The 19,409-nt window shown below is 48.7% G+C and overlaps 1 protein-coding gene across 1 annotated transcript; it reads left to right on the forward strand.

Annotated features, from left to right (window-relative positions):
- Positions 1 to 3,030: 3,030 nt before the first annotated feature.
- Positions 3,031 to 18,448, forward strand: klc3 (kinesin light chain 3). Its single transcript, XM_088911800.1, has 14 exons — positions 3,031 to 3,251; positions 6,455 to 6,522; positions 6,724 to 6,948; positions 7,237 to 7,467; positions 7,634 to 7,709; positions 8,060 to 8,285; positions 8,831 to 8,918; positions 9,296 to 9,397; positions 9,544 to 9,717; positions 10,140 to 10,239; positions 10,654 to 10,703; positions 10,863 to 10,993; positions 15,061 to 15,127; positions 15,462 to 18,448. Exons 3-14 carry the CDS (start codon positions 6,730 to 6,732, stop codon positions 15,546 to 15,548), a joined length of 1,551 nt encoding a protein of 516 aa, XP_088767926.1. The 5' UTR covers positions 3,031 to 3,251; positions 6,455 to 6,522; positions 6,724 to 6,729; the 3' UTR covers positions 15,549 to 18,448.
- Positions 18,449 to 19,409: the final 961 nt, after the last annotated feature.

Here is a 19,409-nt window from a genome sequence, read left to right on the forward strand (position 1 = left end):
CATCGTGAGCATCATCTCAAAGTAGTTCAGGTGGGGAACTGTGGCAGCATGCGCAGGCTGCAAAAGAACAAGTAATAGGTTTATTCCATGCTGAAAAGAGAAGAAAGAGAACAACATTTCGGTGCGACACCCGAAGAAGGCTCCACAGCTGAAATGTTGTATTTTCTTTCTTCTCTTTTCAGCATAGAATAAACCTATTGTTCCTGATCATCTCAAAGTGCTGTGTCACTAGTGTAACAACAGGACACAGCCAGCTGGCAGCAGGAGATTGATATGAAGGTGAGCTAACGAATAATCAGGTAATCATTACCAATATCCCTGAGGTGCTGGAGGCATCTACTCAAGACAATGATAGTCTATAGTGATCAGAAACCTTCTTCATGACATCATTATTATACAATTCTGTATTATGGGTAAGTGAAATAGTAATAATAATTGGATTTACCTATCTTTTTTTTATTCCAGAGGGTCCCAGAGTGCTTTCCATATACAGGAGGAGACTCGCTTCATCCCCCCCCAGGTGACACACAGCAGCCCCACAGCACACAGACCAGGGGGAGGAGACAGAAACTGCTGCAGCATTTAATTATTGGGAAACCTCTGGGAGGCCAGATTTGTACAAGCCCAGGGTGGAATTTAGCCAGGACACCAAGGTTAACACCTCTACTCTAGCATTAAAGGGATCTTTAATGACCAGGTATTGAGGACCTCAGAATAAGGTGCAGATAGCACCAGAGGGCACTACCTCCTACAACACAGAGTCCTCTTCCTGTACTGTACTGTACTGGGGCACTAGTTTGGAATGAGCGCCACCTACTGGTCAACCAACACCATTTACAACAGCAACCTGGTTTTCCCCAGAGCAGTCCCTGATTCTCTGCTCCAGTACTAGCTGTGCTGTCTGGTTTCTGCTCCAGCCAATATCTTAATCACACTCTCATGGATCTCAATTTTCTATTGTATTTGAGTTTTTTAAAATGTATTTCAGCTCTCACACACCTGAAAGATATGTAATCAACGGGTGCCTATTCATATAACATTCAGGTGTGTGAACCGAAATCGACCCATTTGGGGTTGAGCAGAAGGAAAAGCACTGACTCACTGTGGGCATGTTCGCTACAGCGTCATTTCCGCTATGGGCGTGATTTATACAACGTCATTCCCCACTGTGGGCGTGTCTGCTAAAATGTTATTCGCACTGTAGGAGTGTCTAAAACGGTGTCATTCCCGTTATGCGAGTGTTTGATACAATATAAACCCCACTGTGGGCGTGTCTGATACGGCATGATTCCCGCTGTGGGCGTGTCTGGCACGGGGTCATTCCCGCTGTGGGCGTGTCCGACAAAGGGTCATTCCTGTTGTGGGCGTGTCTGTGTTGCTGATACTGCGTCATTCGCACCTGCATCTGTTCCTCGACTGATCAGCTGCTAAGAGCGGTTCAGTCCGCACTATGGAAGCAGATTCCCCAATTAGAAAGCTGAGGAGAGACTGCATAAAGTTTCGTGTGCTGATGTTCTTGGAAATAAGGATGGAGTGCAGAAAAAAAGAAAAACAAGCAAGATTATCCATTACATGCTGGGGCCAATGATTAAGGGCCTGGGGTATCGGTGACCATCAGAGAGGAAGGACCCTCAGGGCTGTGGTTAAGAATCTCTGCCCTTGAGTTCTCCCATCTCAGGGCAGTACTGACCCAGCCAGGCCTGGCTGAGCTTCTGAGATCAGCCAGGATCAGGTTAGCAGGGGTTAACTGATCCTGCTAGATTAAAATCGTGCTGGGTGATCTGCTGCAAGACTGGACCTGATTTCAGAATTCAGTGCTCTTTTTTGTTGTTGTTGCTTTTTGATCATTTTATTGCTAGCGGTGGTTCGGCGTTTCGTTTTTGCGTTTCTGCGTGCATGCAGATTCCTATTTGCACACATGCCATGTTTATTCTCTCATTATTTAACGTGTGTTTTGAGAGATTTATCTCGCCAAAACATCACAGTCTTGATATAGCGGGCAATTTTATTGCCGCTTATCTCAACTTCAAACATTCAGACGAAGATAAGTGATCGCTGGGTGTCTTATCACTCGCTGTTCAAGACAAATAAACACTGTCGCCTCCTTGTGGTGGAAGTTGGCATGTCACCCTCAAAAGGAGTAGCGAGTATAAACAAATAACAATTCAAAAAAATTCAGACTTCTGAGGTTTCTGCCGGAATACCCATGTCTAGGGAATTATTTTTCCGTGGAAACAATGTCGTGACATCTTCCCTGCGTACTTCCTGCAGGACCGTTCTGTCTTGTAAATACAAGGTGGGGCTGAGGGCATTATATCGCGCTGTGTGTTTCTTGTTGACGTCTTAAGCACGCCGTTGCGCTCTCTGGTGACGTCATTCACCCATCGGCACGGCTCGGCCCGGCCAGGCGCTCTCTGTTCTGCCTTCAGCCATGAAGCAGATTTGGGTCACTCGCCTTGCTCGGCGAGTTACCGTATTAACCCGTAACTTGTCTCCCGGTAAAAATCCAGGGCTTCATTTGTATTATTATTCAGTCAAGTATTATTCTGGGGTTGTGGAGTAAATCATGCTGCAGGTGTTATAAATGTCAATTTTATATATTTACTCAGTGAGTTTATTTTTTAAACAGCATTACTTGTGACAGGTGCTACATGAGATTAGGTGGTATTCTTTCCTGCAATAAGACTATGCTCCCCTTCACAAATATGGCGACGCCTAGACTCGCTAGTCGAAGAAGTAACTTTGAAGGAATTCTTAACCAAGATACAGTTGAGCCCCTAAAACCATTGTTAATACAAGTTTAAAGTGCTATGAAGCAAAGAATCCACTCTCTGTAATCACTTGCTATAAAAACAGAAACCTGTGACATTAATTAGCCATATGTTTGAGTTTATACACGTAATGATACATTCAACCCCCCCTCATCCTTTTAATACAGCAACAGATGGCCTCCTCTACCAAGATGGCATCTTCAGCAGCCGTTGTGCATGATGGGTATGCTCATGTCAGGTAAGCTTGCTAGAATAATACAGTCTGAGCCGCAAAAAAACAGGTGAATGACTACCAGGATTATTTCCACACAATATAACAGCTGTCGACGCCCGTCAACGTTCCTGTCATATCGCAAGTCTATTTCGTAATGAGGTTGTGTTATTTTAATGGGAATTTCAATGCAAAATAAAGCTCCATTCCTTAAACGATCCTATGAGCGTAAACACTCGGAGAACCGGGGAGACCAGGATTAGGAACAGGTAAATATCACGTCTGACAAGATGTTCGTATCGATTCCCGTGATCGTGTGTCGAACTGACAGCTCCTCGCGTCTGCTTAGTTTCCTTGCTGTCGTGACTCGAAGCGCTAACGCTGAATGCTCTCATGCAATGAATTGTGTTTGTATTTGACAGTGATCCTCCCTCCTCCTAATGTGAGTTTGCGTTTGATAAGGTATGATGTAATTTACAGGATGATCTACAGTTGATCTACTGGCGTCCAAAAGCATTTATAAAGAGTGTGTTTACGTCTTGCTTAGATGTGCTTCTACACACGTCTGTACGGTTGAATTCTCCGCTGGGCTTTTATTTCCGAGAATACAATTTTGTCCAGTTATTTGAAAAGTAAGATTTATATATCTGTGTGTGAAAACAAGAAAAAGCAACAGATTGTGACAACGTTGGGAGATCGGGTTAAGGATGTGTAAGAACAATAAAAAGATGATTTGCTCTGGTGTTAGTATTGTGCTCTATTTGAGGAGCTGTGAGGCAGATCTTGGGCCTGGGTTTGATTCCTTCGGTGTGGAGCTTGCCTAATCTCCCTGAGTCAATGTGGGTTTTCTCCAGATGCTCTGGAACCCTCTCACCTTCCAAAGACACACAGGACAGGTAAACCCGGACCTCCACCTTGTCCCTGTGTGTGCGTTACCCAGGATGGGCTCCAGGTTTCCTCAATCCTTCCCAGGAGTAAGGGGCTCTCTGACAACGAGTCTAAGGAAGACTATCGAAACTGACTTCTGCTGACCTTGTTCAAGGAGACATCGACGAGCTGTGCGTTTCTTTAAGCCAAAGCCTGGTGGAGCAGAAAACGTACAGTGACTGCCGATCTTATTGGAAAAGGGAGGATGTTAATATTGAAGGGGCCCTTGAAATGATTCAGTAGTTGGTATTAATTAATAATTAATAATTGCTTACACTTATAAAGCGCTTTTCTGGACACTCCACTCAAAGCGCTTTACAGGTAATGGGGATCCCCTCCACCACCACCACCAGTGTGCAGCCCCACCTGGATGATGCAACGGCAGCCATAGTGCGCCAGAACGCTCCCCACACACCAGCTCTCAGTGGGGAGGAGAGCAGAGTGATGAAGCCAGTTCAGAGAGGGGGATTATTAGGAGGTCATGATGAGTAAAGGCCAGGGAGAAGTTTGGCCAGGACGCTACGGTTACACCCCTACTCTTTTCAAGAAACAGGTTTTTTAATGACCACAGAGAGTCAAGACCTTGGTTTTATGTCTCATCTGAAGGACGGCACCTTTTTTTACACTGGAGTGTCCCCATCACTATACTGGGGCATTAGGACCCACACAGACCCTGTTGGTGAGCAGAATATTCGGGACTCTTTTCTCAATTAGGGTATTCAGGTACATCTTTGTTATTCAGCTTGGTATTTGATTTTCTGTTTGTAAACCGAGTGATTTACTGTGCTAAGCGGAAGGGGAAAAAAAGCCATTGAACTCACTTGCACCTGGAAATTCAAGCCACCTCAGACTACTGAAATTTAGAGCTTCTGTTTTCACGAGTACAGAGCGGAGGAGTGAATATGTGTCTGTGGCTCTGGGCTCTGTCCTGTGTGCAGCCTCTCCCCACCACTCCTTTCTTTTGGGGCAGGTTGACAAAAGGTTCGGAGCTCTTCGTATTCATTGCAATAGGCAATTGTACAGCCTTTGTTCAGGGGCTGGCAGCTGATGTTGCTGTTGAATTCCTTGTCTGGGGCTGTACTTGGGCAGACCAGCTTTGCACAAGAGAGAGCACTGACGATGGGCATCTGGCCCTGTTGTCCTCATCGGGGCTGCCTCCCACACAGGGGCTCAGATCAGGAAAGCGGTATTCCTCAGCCCGTACCTCTGTGTTTTGTGCAGAGGGGGTAATGTTCTTGAGTTTGTGTTTGGAAACAAGTCCTGTGCAGTCGGCTCTCGGAGCTCGGTACTCTGAGGGTGTGATACCAGCAAGCATTTTGCATAACTTTCCCTGTGCTCGGAATACCTCTGAGTGCTGCAGTTTTAAGGCACCTTTTCAAAGGGCCTGTCATTGTCATGCAAATCCCTCTCGCCAGAGAGGGCTCGCGCCGAGCGCTTTGTTTCCTGCTGGGGCCCTTCAGGCATGCACCTGAGACAGAGGGACGAACTTCTCCTTGAGTTCTTGTTATCCAGCCCTCTCTTCTTGAGCAGCAGGTTTTATTTACTGGCCTGTGTCTAATTAGCGTCTGCATTGAGCCTGTAAACAGGAAAATAAGTGATTCAGGCTATCTTGTCAACAGGTGTTCTTTTATGTGCTTCATGTTTTTTTCACTTTTGCATCCCCTGTCTTCTGCCTGTATGACACTGTTGTAAAGTCGTTCATCATCCAATTGAGGGGAAAGTCCTAATGCACTCATATGTAGTTGGACATTGTTTCTAAGATAAGATCAGAGGCATATTTTGTGTAGATCTGCAATGGAAGTTCACAGCTAATTTACTAGTTACTTATAACTATATTAATAATTTAGGTCTCTGTACCATAAGTAAGTTTTTTTTTTTTAATCTAATCTTCTCTCATTGCACCCACCTCACTAGCTCTAGCCTTACCCGGGCAAATGGAAATGGAAATAGTTTGATTTCTTACAAATTGTGGCCAGTTTGTCTTTGAACCTGTCAGTTTTCCACATTTTTGGTTTTGTTTGGACTGCAGTATTGGTTTGGTGTCCCTTCTCCATTACTGTGCTGTGTTCAATTCATCAGAAGTGTGAAGCTTTTACAGTCAGTGTTACTCGTGGCCAATGGCGCCCTCTTATGGATTTGAGGACATTTTGAAGCATGGAGCCCTAATGTGTTAGAAGTAGCACTGTCAGGCATTGTGACATTGCCATTTGTCCAATAACAGGTTTAGCAATGCCGTCAGCTTTCTGCATGTGTGTCTGTTGAGTACTCATGCTGCTGTCCTCGCCTGTCCCAGCACAAAATGCCCCACACAACCCCAACCCTGCGAGTCTGTGCACTTTCTCAACTAAGACTGGGCTCTAATCCTCTGGGGCAGCTGATCTTGTTCAACACAACGTGTAAGAGCCTGGCTGCTTTACATAAGACAACAGGCAGCACCACAAAAATACTACTACCTGAATGAAGAGGCGTATTTGTGCTGAATGCGAGTGTCTGTGTGCCTGTGCCTGTTCTCCTTGCTCTCGAGGGCGTCTCGCATCTCTTCCAGGTGGAGGCAGCTGACAGTGCAGCTCGGAGATACTCTACAGTGAGAGGAGACTTTCCACACTGACCAAGGTAGGAGCGATCTGAAGTTCCATCAGGCCTGCATTCTTTTTCCACTAATAGAAGCAATAAATAATTCCAGCTTTCAGGAGCTGTAAGTCTGATAAGACGGCTCAGTCTGAATTATTAGGGTGGTTTATGTGTAAATCCCGAAGGGGAGCCAGCTGCCACACGAAGGGGGTCTGAGCTCTCTCCTGCACCTCCTGACCGCAGGGCGCCATGTCGGCGGCGGTGACGGGGGAGGAGATCCTGTCCAGCACGCGGCAGGTGATCGCGGGGCTGGAGGCCCTGCGCGGGGAGAACCACACGCTCCTGACCAGCCTGCAGGAGGCGCTGAGCCGCCGGCCGGCGGGGGAGAGCGGCGGCCTGGAGCTGGAGAAGAGCGGCCTCGTGCGGGAGTCGCTGGAGCGGATCGAGCTGGGCCTGGACGAAGCACAGGTAGAGGGGGTCTCCTGAGGGACGGGCGGCGCAGGCAGCCACTGAAGCTGAAGCTCTGTGCAGAAACGGTGTTTGTCAAAGGCTCATCCATCAAGGGAAACACCTGGTTATTTACTCTCTAGTTTGAGCAGGGACCTGAAGTGGACTGGTGGAATTCCTCTATCTTTTTGCTCTTTTGTAAACAATGTCTTGATGTTTTTATGCATTCTGTGTCCTGAAATTCCCGGGTTCTAATTCCAATGCTTTGCTCCCCTCCCTCCCTCCCTCCCTCCCCCGGCCGCCCCGCAGGTGATGATGGCCCTGTCGGCCCACCTGAGCTGCCTGGAGGCGGAGAAGCAGAAGCTGCGGGCGCAGGTGCGCCGGCTGTGCCAGGAGAACCAGTGGCTGCGGGATGAGCTGGCGGGCACCCAGCAGCGGCTGCAGGAGAGGGAACAGGAGGTGGTGGCTCTGGAGGAGCAGAACCGGCACTTGCAGTTCATGAGCAGCATCAAGAAGTACGACCAGGAGGAGCCCCCGCCGGTATGACCCCTTAACCCCTGGGAGGAGTGCAGGATGCTCCAAAGCCTCCTGTTTTGAAATGGGAAGGCAGAAATAACTCGCCTTCTCTGTGTACGAGCACCTCCGTCTGGCCCTGCGCTTCAGTATAACAGGGATGCCCTTTGCTGTTCTCTGTTGCCCTCTGCAGGACGAAAAGGAAACTGCCTCCAGCAAAGACTCATTGGACGACCTCTTTCCCACCGACGAGGAGGAACCATCCCAGAGTAAGTTGGTGGCAGTCATGGTTGGTGCACATGCATATGAAGCAATTAGGGACACCTTGCTGTGGGCAGCAACAGAGCACATTAAACAGCTTGGTGCAGCTGTTTGTCATGGCCTTCCATACACAAGCCATGTTGAGTACATACTGTATGATGGGCACAATATGTCCATGCAGTGCCCTCTGCTGACTGCTGGTATTGCACGTTTGCATCTTGCCCATGGTTCCATCTGCGTGTGTGAGATGCTGAGATGTTTCACTGCTCCTTGCCAGAGTTGTTCAGATGAGCTGAGCCACAGCAGTGCCGTGCTCCCCGCCCCCCCCAGCTCACAGAGCTTGCCCTGTGCCCCCCAGTCTCCCAGCAGCACAGCAGCGGGGAGGCCGCGGCCCAGCAGGGGGGCTACGAGATCCCGGCGCGCCTGCGGACCCTGCACAACCTGGTGATCCAGTACGCCTCCCAGGGCCGCTACGAGGTGGCCGTGCCGCTGTGCAAGCAGGCGCTGGAGGACCTGGAGAAGTCCTCCGGCCACAACCACCCCGACGTGGCCACCATGCTCAACATCCTGGCCCTGGTGTACAGGTGAGCGTGGTTTGGGCTTGCAGTGGCGTCCGGGTGAGGCTGTTTTTAATTTACTGTGGAATATTTGTTCAGAGGTTTTGTAAGCTGCTGTAACATCTATGGTAAAGGCAGTGCTTGTTGAAAGAATACCACTGTAAACCAAATGACAAGTCGGTAAAATCGGTCTGTGTTTTAGATTTAGTAGGTTTAGTCTTTTTTTATCATAAGCAGCAACTCAAAGGGTTTTTACTCAAGTTTCTACCTTACAACAGAGCACAGTGCAGGGTTCAGCAGTGTCTAGTTTAGCATACCCACAGCTGGAGAGCTCTAATACAAGTTCATAATGGAAGTCATGATTATGCTGTTAAACAGTCTAGTAACAGGCTGGCACTCAGCTGGTGAGCTCTTGCAGTCTGGGAGGATGATAAAACTCCTGCCCTGTCTCGAGGGGTCCCAGCACATTTAGGATTGTCCGGTAGCTGTGCTGCCCAGGGATCGGTCAGCTGAGCTCGGGCTCTGTTCTCTGTCCCGGTGACCGTGCAGGTCTGCTCTCCCTCTCCCCGCAGAGACCAGAACAAGTACAAGGAGGCAGCGAACCTGCTGAACGACGCGCTGGCCATCCGGGAGCAGACCCTGGGCGTGGACCACCCTGCGGTCAGTACAGAAGCTTGCCCGCTTCGTGCTCTGCCTGGAACTGGGGTCGACACGCGGTTAAGGAGTCTCCGTCCATTTGGAATCTTAGTCGCTGTGCTGGGCTCTGCAGGGGAGGGCCTGCCATCCTAAGGCCTTCCTGCTGGGACATGTCTTCTCTGTTCTGCTGTGGGCTGTTTCTAAATTTCATTTCACTTTTCTGGGTGTGGAGTGTATTTTTTTCCCTTTTTGATTGATGTTTGTGGTTTTCTTTGCCTGTTTGTTGTTTGTTCTGTTTTCGGTGTCTTTGGTTTTTAATGCGCCGGGACCTCTTTCTCCTTGCGTGTCCGTGTGCTGCCCTGTGCGCCTCAGCTTTGCCCCCTGCCTGTGTGTCTCTGCAGGTGGCAGCCACTCTGAACAACCTGGCAGTGCTGTATGGGAAGAGAGGGAAGTACAAGGAGGCCGAGCCGCTGTGTAAGAGAGCGCTGGAGATCAGGGAGAAGGTGAGACCCACTGGGTGTGTCCGGAGTCCATGTGTGTGTGGGCAGATGGCAGCTGATGGCAGCTGTGGTCGAATCTGTGATTGATCTGCACTCTTGTGCTCAGTTGACCCGCAGCTGACTGACTCTGCACCCCCTCCCCACTGAAGGTTCTGGGCACAGACCACCCTGACGTCGCCAAGCAGCTGAATAACCTGGCGCTGCTGTGTCAGAACCAGGGCAAGTACCAGGAGGTGGAGCAGTACTACGAGAGGGCCCTGCACATCTACCAGAGCCGCCTGGGCCCCGATGATGCCAACGTGGCCAAGACCAAGAACAACCTGGTGCGTTCCTGGGGTCGCAGCTCCGCGGTGGGTTCTGTCCGAGCTCGAATATCCCGGGTGAAGGCAGTTCTTTTAATCAGCCAAGACGAGCCCCTTTGCATTTGTACATGAATGTGCCCCATTCAGAAGTGAAACTGTTTTTTGTGGGTGAGTTGGATTTCAGTCTTTGAGGCCTGCTGTTCATGTGCTCTGAGATATTTATAGGCTGTATATGTGGCACTGTTGGGTAAGCGTTGTGGTTTGGGTACTGGACTCAGGACACAGATAGACATAGCTGCCTCAGTTTTAATGCACAAGTGAAAGTGTAGTTCTGTAAATGCCGTGGTTCAGTCTCCCTGTAGATGGGCACTGAGGGGCTGGCCAGGTGTGACTGCATGCCGGCTGAGCAGTGGGTGTTTCTCTGTCTGTGCTCTGTGCCGCAGGCCTCCTGTTACCTGAAGCAGGGGAAGTACCGGCAGGCGGAGGCTCTGTACAAGGAGATCTTGACGCGAGCCCACGAGAAGGAGTTTGGATCAGTAGAAGGTAACTTGGTACCTAAGAACAGCTACAAACGCAAGGGGGACGTTCAGCCCATCTTGTCCGTTTGGTAGTTATAAGCTAATTTATCGAAGGATGCGATCCAGCAGTTTCTTAAAAGAAGCTAGGATATCGGCATAGGAGTTTAATCCATTCCAGTTTGAGGAGCTGTAGGTTCCCGGGCAGATTCTACTGACACAGCAGGAAAGCAATTGAGATGTAATTGAACTTCACACATCTTTTTGTGTAGCTTTAATAAAACGAGTGTAACGGGCTTCAAATTTCTCGAGCCTGGCGTTCCTTCGGCGGGCCCTCAGTGGATTTAATTTCTGTGCAGAGAGAATTTAATTAATTTCCCTGTAAGCCGTAAGAAATCTGAGCCTCTCATTTTGCCTCCTTTGCTTGGTTTGTGTGTCTCAGGTGATGGGAGGCCCATGTGGTTCCACACAGGAGACGGGAGCTCCCGACAGGTGAGGGTCTGTTTGTCCGTGCCGTTCGGAAGGAGGCTTGAGCACTAAGAGGAGCAGGACGACTCTGTCTCGTTCCAGAGGAAGGGTAGGAGCTGATGTGGATAGTGGAGACGCAGCTGGCTCTCTCTCTCTCTCTCTCCCCCCCCCCGCTCTGTGCAGGACGGTCTGGGCAGTCTCAAACGCAGCGGCTCGTTCACGAAGCTTCGCGAGTCCATCCGCAGGAGCAGCGAGAAGCTGGTCCGCAAGCTGAAGGGCGTGGGCGCACAGGACAGCAGCCCCCGCAATCCCGGGTACGCGACGGGCAGTACTGCCGGGGGGCTTGGGGCCGGTCGGGAAAGCCCTTCTGAACCCCAACAGCCACGCTGAGACTAACGCACAGAGCGCTGCTGTGTGCGATTGCGCTGTCTTTAGGTAGCAGATGACTGGGACTGTGGCACACCACCAACCCTGAAACAGAGCATGCTCAAACACTGCACTGCCCACTGACTGGGCTTAGGGATCACGCGCGAGTTGATCATGTTGAAAGCTCGGATTGTTGCCAGGCACACGAGGAAAGCAGATTTTTCAGCTCCTGTTCACAAGTGATCTCTTTACTGGTCGTAGGGTGGTGTTATTAGATGAGGTGAGATGACAGCTGGGATTGGAAAAATTAACACCAACACTGTTAAACTGTAAACAAAATACATCTCAGAGAACAAAGGCTGGTTTGTTGCCCTGGATTGTAGAACTGCTAAGCTGTCACGTTATAAGCAGAAAATCCGCCAGTAGCATGTGTTAGCTGTTTGTCAAATTAGAGAGGCCTGTGCGAGTTTGCCAGAGAGCTGTGAAGTTTGGCCTCTCTCAGCCCCATCTCTGCTGAAGTGAGCAAAAACTGACGAAAGTGTATCACAGGGGCAATTATCTAAGTTGACAAACCCTCCTGCAAAAAGGCACAAATGGTTTTTGTTGAGAGGCTGTTTGGTAACTAAAATAATCTTTTAGCTGTGAGGGGGCACATTTACTGTAAGTAGGGAGTGTTGGAGGTTTGATCTCTGTTGGGTAACTCTTGGACACAGCACTATGAGCTGTAATCTCTGTGTTTTTGTATTATGCCTTGGCCTGCCTCTAGTGTGCATCATCCTTGGAAAGAAAGGATTCAAGATTCGAGATTTTTATTTGCCGTATACAACACATGTATTGGAATGCTTACTCGTTTCAGCTGTACCCAGTAACAGTAGGAGAAAAAACAGGCACAAATGACAAACAGACATGGACAATAAATTTAGACAATAGACATTATAATAGAGCCAAGACAGGGCATAGTGCAAATAGTGCAGTACCTTAAAGTGCAGGTGCTAATTTGAGCTGTTTAAGATGCGGACTGCTTGGGGGAAGAAACTGTTTTTAAATCTATTGGTCAGTGTTCTGATACTGCGATTCCTCCTACCAGAACCCAGAGGTGAAAACAGGTTGTGGCCAGGGTGAATTGGGTCCTGAAGTATAGCTCGAGCCCGGCTGTGGCAGCGCTCGAGATATATCCGGTCGATGGAGGGTAGCTCGGTCTGCGTGGACCCCTCTGTATGACTTTTCTGTCCTGTACTGTGGCTCCACCATACCACACCGTAAAACCACCGGTCAGGACACTCAATGGTATTACGGTAAAAATTGGTGAGTGTTGTCTTGCTCATCCCCCACTTCCTTAACTGTCTCAGGAAGTGAAGGCGCTGGTGGGCTTCAGTGAGGATGGCAGCAGTGGTCTCTGACCAGCTCAGCCTCTCAGTAAAATGAAGGCCGAGGAACCTGAAGGTGGTGACAGTTTCGACTGGAGCCCCCTGAATGATGATGGGTGTGTGATGTCCTCTGTGCCTCCTGAAGTCCACTATAATCTCTTTTGTTTTGCCGATGTTGAGTGTGAGGTTGTTGTTGTGGCACCACTCCACCAGTTCTGCTACCTCACTCCTGTAGGCGGTTTCATCAATGTTGCTGATAAGACCGATTACTGTGGTGTCATCAGCAAACTTGATGATGCGGTTGCTGTTAAATCTAGCCACACAGTCATGTGAAAATAGAGAATACAGCTGTGGGCTCAGGCAGCAGCCCTGGGGGCCCCTGTGTGGAGGATCTGAGAGGATGTGGTTTTGTTCCCAATCCTCACCACTTGGGGCCTGTCTGTCAGGAAGTCCAGGACCCAGTTGCAGATGGAGTTGCTGAGGCCCAGACCCCTGAGTTTGACCACCAGCCTGCCTGGCACAATGGTGTTGAAGGCTGAGCTGAAGTCAATAAATAACATCCTGGCACAAGTATTCCTCTTGTCCAGGGGCTCAAGAGTGGTGTGAAGGGCCAGTGAGACAGCATCGTCCACTGACCTATTCTTCCTATAAGCAAACGCAGGGGGTCCAGGGAGTCCGGGACAATACTGTTGATGTGTCCCATCACCAGTTTCTCCACGCACTTCATGACTGCTGAGGTGAGTGCCACCGGGCGGTAGTCATTCAGACATGACACCCTGGTTGCTTTAGGCAGTGGCACGATAGTAGTCCTCTTGAAGCACAGTGGGACAGTGGGACTGTAGACAGGGATAGCAACATGTTAAATATTACAGTGAAGACAGGGGCCAGCTGCGCTCTGCATGCCTTTAAAACACAGGAGGGGATGCCATCAGGGCCAGCCGCCTTGCGTGGCTTCACCTGTCGGAAAGCTCTCCGTACCTCCTGTTCAGACAGCTGCAGCACAGATTCCCCAGACTCACTGGGTGTTTGTGTGAAGGGTCCGTGTTGCGAGCCTCAAACCTCAGCCTTTTCTTTTATGTGTTCTTCCATGATTTCCTAAGGCTACTGTTAGTGGAACACTCGGGTGTATAATCAGAAAGCACTCTGGGACACTAAGGCAGAACTTTAGATTATGCCAGAAGTAATGTGTTTTGCGTTATATTGTACTATAAAATGATAAACGTCCTATAAAATATGCCACAGTATATTCATGGTCTGGGCAGCATGGTCACTCAGTGATGCCTTGAAGTGCTGGGGCCCGGGTTCAACTCCTGGGGTGCTATCTGTGTGGAGTTTGCATGTTCTCCCTGTGTTTGCGTAGGTTTCCTCCAGGTACTCCTGGCGTCTGGGAAAACTGGCCCTGGCGTGAGTGTCTGGGTGTTTGTGTCTGTGTGTGCCCTGCGATGGGTGTGTGTCCTGTGCCCAGTGTTTTCCGGGATCGGCTGTGGGCCACTGTGAGCCTGAACTGGATCAGAGGTCGCTGGAAGTGATGTGATAAAGACATTAACAGTCTTTCTATAAGGATTTTGTAATCCCTGCTGCTCTGACAAATGTGGGGTGGATATAACAGGGACAGTAAACAGTAGGAGACTTTAACGCTTCAGCTGAAATTATTTTTTTATGCAAATGTTTTTTTTCTAAGCTTGAGGGATTCCTCGTTGTCACTACTGGCCCCGGACTCCACTTCCTCCAGATCCGAAACGGAGTGTAGTTTTTCTGGGTGTGCGGGATGGGAGTTGTGCCTAAATGAGGCACAGAGGAAAATCTCTGGGGCTAGTGGGGGAGGGAAGGACCCACTGTTGCCAGCAGGTGTGATTGGAGCCCTGTGGCTTTGTAATGTAATGTAATGTTTCTTTATCAGCCCTATACAATTTCTTGCATTAGGAATTCATCTTTTCACATACCCCAGCTTTTCTCCATGAGACACAGACACACAGACAAGGAGAGAAGCTGGGGGTCAGAGCGCAGGGTCAGCCATTGCTCAGGGGCCCAGCGGAGTAGGATTCCTCTGCCAGCTGTGGGATTTGAACCGGCAACCTTTCAGTCACAGGCGCAGATCCTGAGCCACAGAGCCACCTCTCCGCCCAAGAGGTGGAGGTGCTCTTAGCAGGCTTTGGAACAGCTGCTAAAAAAGCTCCTCAACAGCAGCTCAGAGGGGTTGGTGTGCATACTGGTCATGTTTGACATGGGGGGGGAAATTGTTTTTTAATCCAGAAAACTAGATACTTGAAATAAAAGTGGTGTGCAGAGTGGACTGAGTTTTACTTTCCTTGCTGAGGCCGCTGGGCTGGTGGGACAAGAGCAGACTGCAGTGTGGGAAGGGATGCTGAGAGTGTCGTCCAGTGGTGTCCGGTGCTCGGTCACTCTAAGCTGGCCTCCTAATAACCCCCCTCTCTGAACTGGCTTCATCACTCTGCTCTCCTCCCCACTGAGAGCTGGTGTGTGTGGGGAGCGGACTGGAGCATCATCCAGGTGGGGCTGCACACTGGGGGTGGTGGAGGGGATCCCCATGACCTGTACAGAGCTCTGAGTGGAGTGTCCAGAAAAGCGCCATATAAAGTGTAAGCAATTATTATTACTATTATTATAAGCTGTCTCTCCCTCTGCAGGATGAAAAGAGCCAATTCTCTCAATGTGCTGAATGTGGGCGTGAGGGAGCCTCGGGAGCCGACTCGGGTAAGAGAGCTGGTCTGGACCTGGAGATGCACTAGTGTGCGATGTGTGTCTCGGTAGTGCCCTTGCAAAACAGCTAGCCTGTCATGTCTCCTTTCTGTTGTTGATAGCCCAGTGTAGGAAACCTTATCACTGGTATTGAGACCACCTTGTCTAGGTGGTTTGTTCTTGCAGGTGTTTGCTTTCTGCATATTCAGTAACACCTGAAAACAAGATTTTCATTTTCGAACACATTGCATTTTTTATATGTAGTATTTGCTGTTAACTGAGCCGAAGGGCAAGGTGTTAGCAGGTCCTGTGTGATTTCCCTCTCTCACTCTCTCCCCTGTGGCTGCAGAGTCCCAGCGGTCTGACAGATTCACGAGGTCTCAGCTCCAGCACCCAAAGCTTAGCTCGCCGAGGGTCCCTGAGTGGAACCAGCTAACACAGCATATTCCCCCGCCTGACCAGCTCCCCCGTGTCCGACCCCCCCCGCCTGACCAGCTCCCTCGTGTCTGACCCCCCCCGCCTGACCAGCACCCCCGTGTCTAGTCCGACCCCCCCCCCCGCCTGACCAGCTCCCTCGTGTCTGACCCCCCCGCCTGACCAGCTCCCCCGTGTCCAGTCCACCAGCTCCCTCGTGTCTGACCCCCCCGCCTGACCAGCTCCCTCGTGTCTGACCCCCCCCGCCTGACCAGCACCCCCGTGTCCAGTCCGACCCCCCCCCCGCCTGACCAGCTCCCTCGTGTCTGACCCCCCCGCCTGACCAGCTCCCCCGTGTCCATTCTGACCCCCCCCGCCTGACCAGCTCCCTCGTGTCTGACCCCCCCCGCCTGACCAGCTCCCCCCAGTCCAGTCCACCAGCTCCCTCGTGTCTGACCCCCCCCGCCTGACCAACTCCCCCGTGTCCAGTCCGACCCCCCCCCCCCCGCCTGACCAGCTCCCTCGTGTCCGACCCCCCCGCCGGACCAACGGACCTGTCCTGACCTGACCTGTCCAGCCCCTCTGCCCGTCTGTCCCTGCGCCGTCTCCGCAGTGCGACTGTCTCAGGGCGCAGGCAAGCACCAGCTCTGCATGTCTTTGATTCCTCAAGACGGTTTCAACTTCTGCCGACACTAAAGACTGAGACACAGGACCACGCGGCTGCCTCTCAGCCCGTGTCCAGGGGTGTCACTCTGGCCTGGGCGTGTGTGTGGGCGTGTTTCTCCCCATTTCCTCCACTCCCAAAGCCGAGCTCCGGGACAGACTCCCACCAGGATTGGAGGGACTGAAATACAGAGAATTACTTCTGAACACTGGCTGACATGAACATATTTTCTCGATCTTTTAAAATAAAAAATGCATTAAAGCTCAAATCAAGTTGTTATTCCTAATATTACTATGACATTTTGCAGTATGTTTATGCCAGACTTGATGGTATTTCTGTCCTGTTCATGACCATTCCAGCCTGTCAATGGAAGGGCTACTTTTGTTAAAAGCACATTTTATCCTCTGTAAACATAATATGGTGATTATTGTCCGAGAGTAACACATTTTTAAGTCCGAAATGAAGACGGGAAAAGGGTGGGGAAGAAAAACATTCTAATATTTTATTTGTACATTGGGTAAGTTATTTTTTGTTAGGTATTTTATCATGATGCTGGTTTCTGATGTCGTTGCTGCTGTGAATGTCTGCCTCGCTATTCCAGCAAAAGGTAGTAATGTCTGAAAATGATTCCATCATGCCAGGAAGTGAACAGGGGAAGCTCAAAAGTGATGCACAAAGAAGGAAGAGAACAAATGTTAGCTCAGAAAGTAAACAGATCTTAAAGAGTGCAAGTGAAATGGAGATGCACTGTATACAAGATTGACACCATCTGAAGGTATGGATTTTCTCCTTTGGTCTTTTCAGGTTTGTGCAACTTAAATTAGCTTCCCTTCCAAGCTTCTTGAGAGCTGTGAAGTAGCTTTTTAAACTTTTTAAGAGTTATTCAGTATTTTTTAAACTTAAGATTAAGTTTAGATGGTTCCTCTGACAGATGGTACTTTAATATGAAAAAAATGCTGAAAATTGTATAGGAGAAATAGAATGTGTTAACAATAACACAATAATACATAAACAGTGGGTAGATAGTGCTGTGTCTGTGTTGAATAACAGATTTTTCATTATATCCTTAGTTAACAGCCTGTGGCCTTCCCTGTGTGCACTAGAGCACTTGCAGTTTTTCACTGTAATCCGGCTGTAATCTAGATTATAATTGAGAGTTGAAGCAAAACAGATTAGATCATGCAGTTGTGTGGGGGGTCTTAGCTTTGGATTCTACTAGGATCATTCACTTTTGTTCCTCAGAAAATCTGTTTGATTGGCTAGTTGGATTTCTCTTTCCAGTTTCATTAACAGCTCTTTTAATCTGATTTTACCCTGAAACCAAACCAATTAGTTCTTCAGCTGTTCTGCATTTGTCGGGAAGTTGAATGAGCCGTGTGTCTCTCTTAAGGCAGAACAAGGGTGCAGTGTAGCTGCTTGGTGGAGGGTAGGAAGTGATGCATTTTCTTTAAAAGACCATCTGGGTTCCTTCCCTTATCCAAATACAATATTTTTCAGTCATGCTGGCCACTGCTTTAAAGGCAGGAATTGTTAGAATTAACCAGTCAATTCTTCAGCTGCTGTTCGAGAGAAGCTGCAGTCTGTATCTCCTCAAAGGGAGGTACGTAGAGACTGGTGTGCTCTAACTGCAGACAAGATCCCTCATCTTAGCGTGGCCAGATGGTGATTTTGCAGCTGTAGTTACTGGATAAGTAAGACAGCCTGGCAGAAAAGTGGGGCTCTGGCAGACCTGAGAGCCTTAATTCCCTGACTGATCAGACTGATCTGATTGATCCCAGGTTACCTAACACTAACCTCGGATAAATGTGATTAACTGATTTTTTGTGGGTGTAATGATTTTTCAACATCTGGCAAGCACCTGTAAAAATATGACAATCAAAACTTTCTGCTCCAAAAAAAGCCATATGAGATTCCAAAGATATTGAGTCAATGTCAACACATTGTTTCAAATACATGTAAGAACTTTTCATCCCTGTATTAATTGTTTTACATGTAAACTTTCACAGTTAACAGGACAGCAGTCTTGCACTCTCAAACCTGTACCCATCCACAACCAACTGCCTGCACCAGGATGATGTGTCTCTGTGTCATTTTGCTGTGGTTTCTTAATGCTACACGATTGTTAACTTGAGTTAGTCATTGCTCTGTTCAGCCTGTACTACTGGGAACTGTTACTTGTGTTTCATGTGTATTTATAGGAAAAATGAAAAAGCTGTATGACAGAGATGTCAAATTAAAGTACAGCTGTTTCCAAAAAATCTATCTGGTTTGAAAAGTGTCTAATTGAATCCAGTGTGTGGATCTGTGTATTTGAAATTTTGTCAGATGTAGTTTAGGATAAGTACTGTGACATTGTTCAAATCTGTTCATGGTTATAAACCAGAGAAAAAACAACCTCTGGGGGCATCTGGGCTGAAGGAAAAGACAAACACCACTATTTTCTTACTTGTGGCATGCAGTGGAAGACATTGCAGTACTGCTTACGAGTCTCTTATAAGGAAGCACTGGAGATCCCGGGGAGTTTCTCTCAGGCTGGCAGTAGTGTACATAAACCGCAAAGACACACTCGGATACAAACTGGGATTATGAATGAGCACATTAATGTTGGTATTATGCAGTATTGCATCAGATACTTATAAGGAATCTGTAAGAGTTTCCTTGACGCTAATGCAAGTATATTTTTTCTTGTATTCCTGTCCTTTATTGTTGCTATTTTATCTTCATATTTAATTGTTGTCAGGATCGCAGCTATTGCAAAGCCACGAGGGCCTGCTAACTGCAAGAAATACAGGTCCTTATTCTCCAGGATTTCAGACATCATCTCTGCACCCCTCACTTAAATGATTGCGCAATCCGGAAATTTCCTGTATCGGAGAATAATTTGGCCCGCGGCGATCGGAAATTGCGAGTGAGAACTACAGATCCCGTCAGGCACTTCGCGCTTTTTTCCGTATGTTCGAAATGTTCTCTTCGACACTCTCCCCCAAAAACTTAACAGCAACAGAAAGACTGCTGAGACTCCGGAAAAAAATGCCAAGAACAGAAAAATCGACAAGATAGAGGCAGTTGTTTCAGGAAGACTGGGAGTGCAATTGTTATTGGGTTTTGGCAAAGACAAACCTGTGTGCCTCCTGAGATGAAAGTACAATATACAGCGGCCCTACAAGACTAAACATGAAAAAAGTGTTTGGATGAGCGGCAGTGCTCCGAAACTTTATT

This window comes from Atractosteus spatula, chromosome 3 (assembly GCF_055471065.1).
Source record: "Atractosteus spatula isolate fAtrSpa1 chromosome 3, fAtrSpa1.hap1, whole genome shotgun sequence".
Taxonomy (NCBI): Eukaryota; Metazoa; Chordata; class Actinopteri; order Semionotiformes; family Lepisosteidae; genus Atractosteus; species Atractosteus spatula.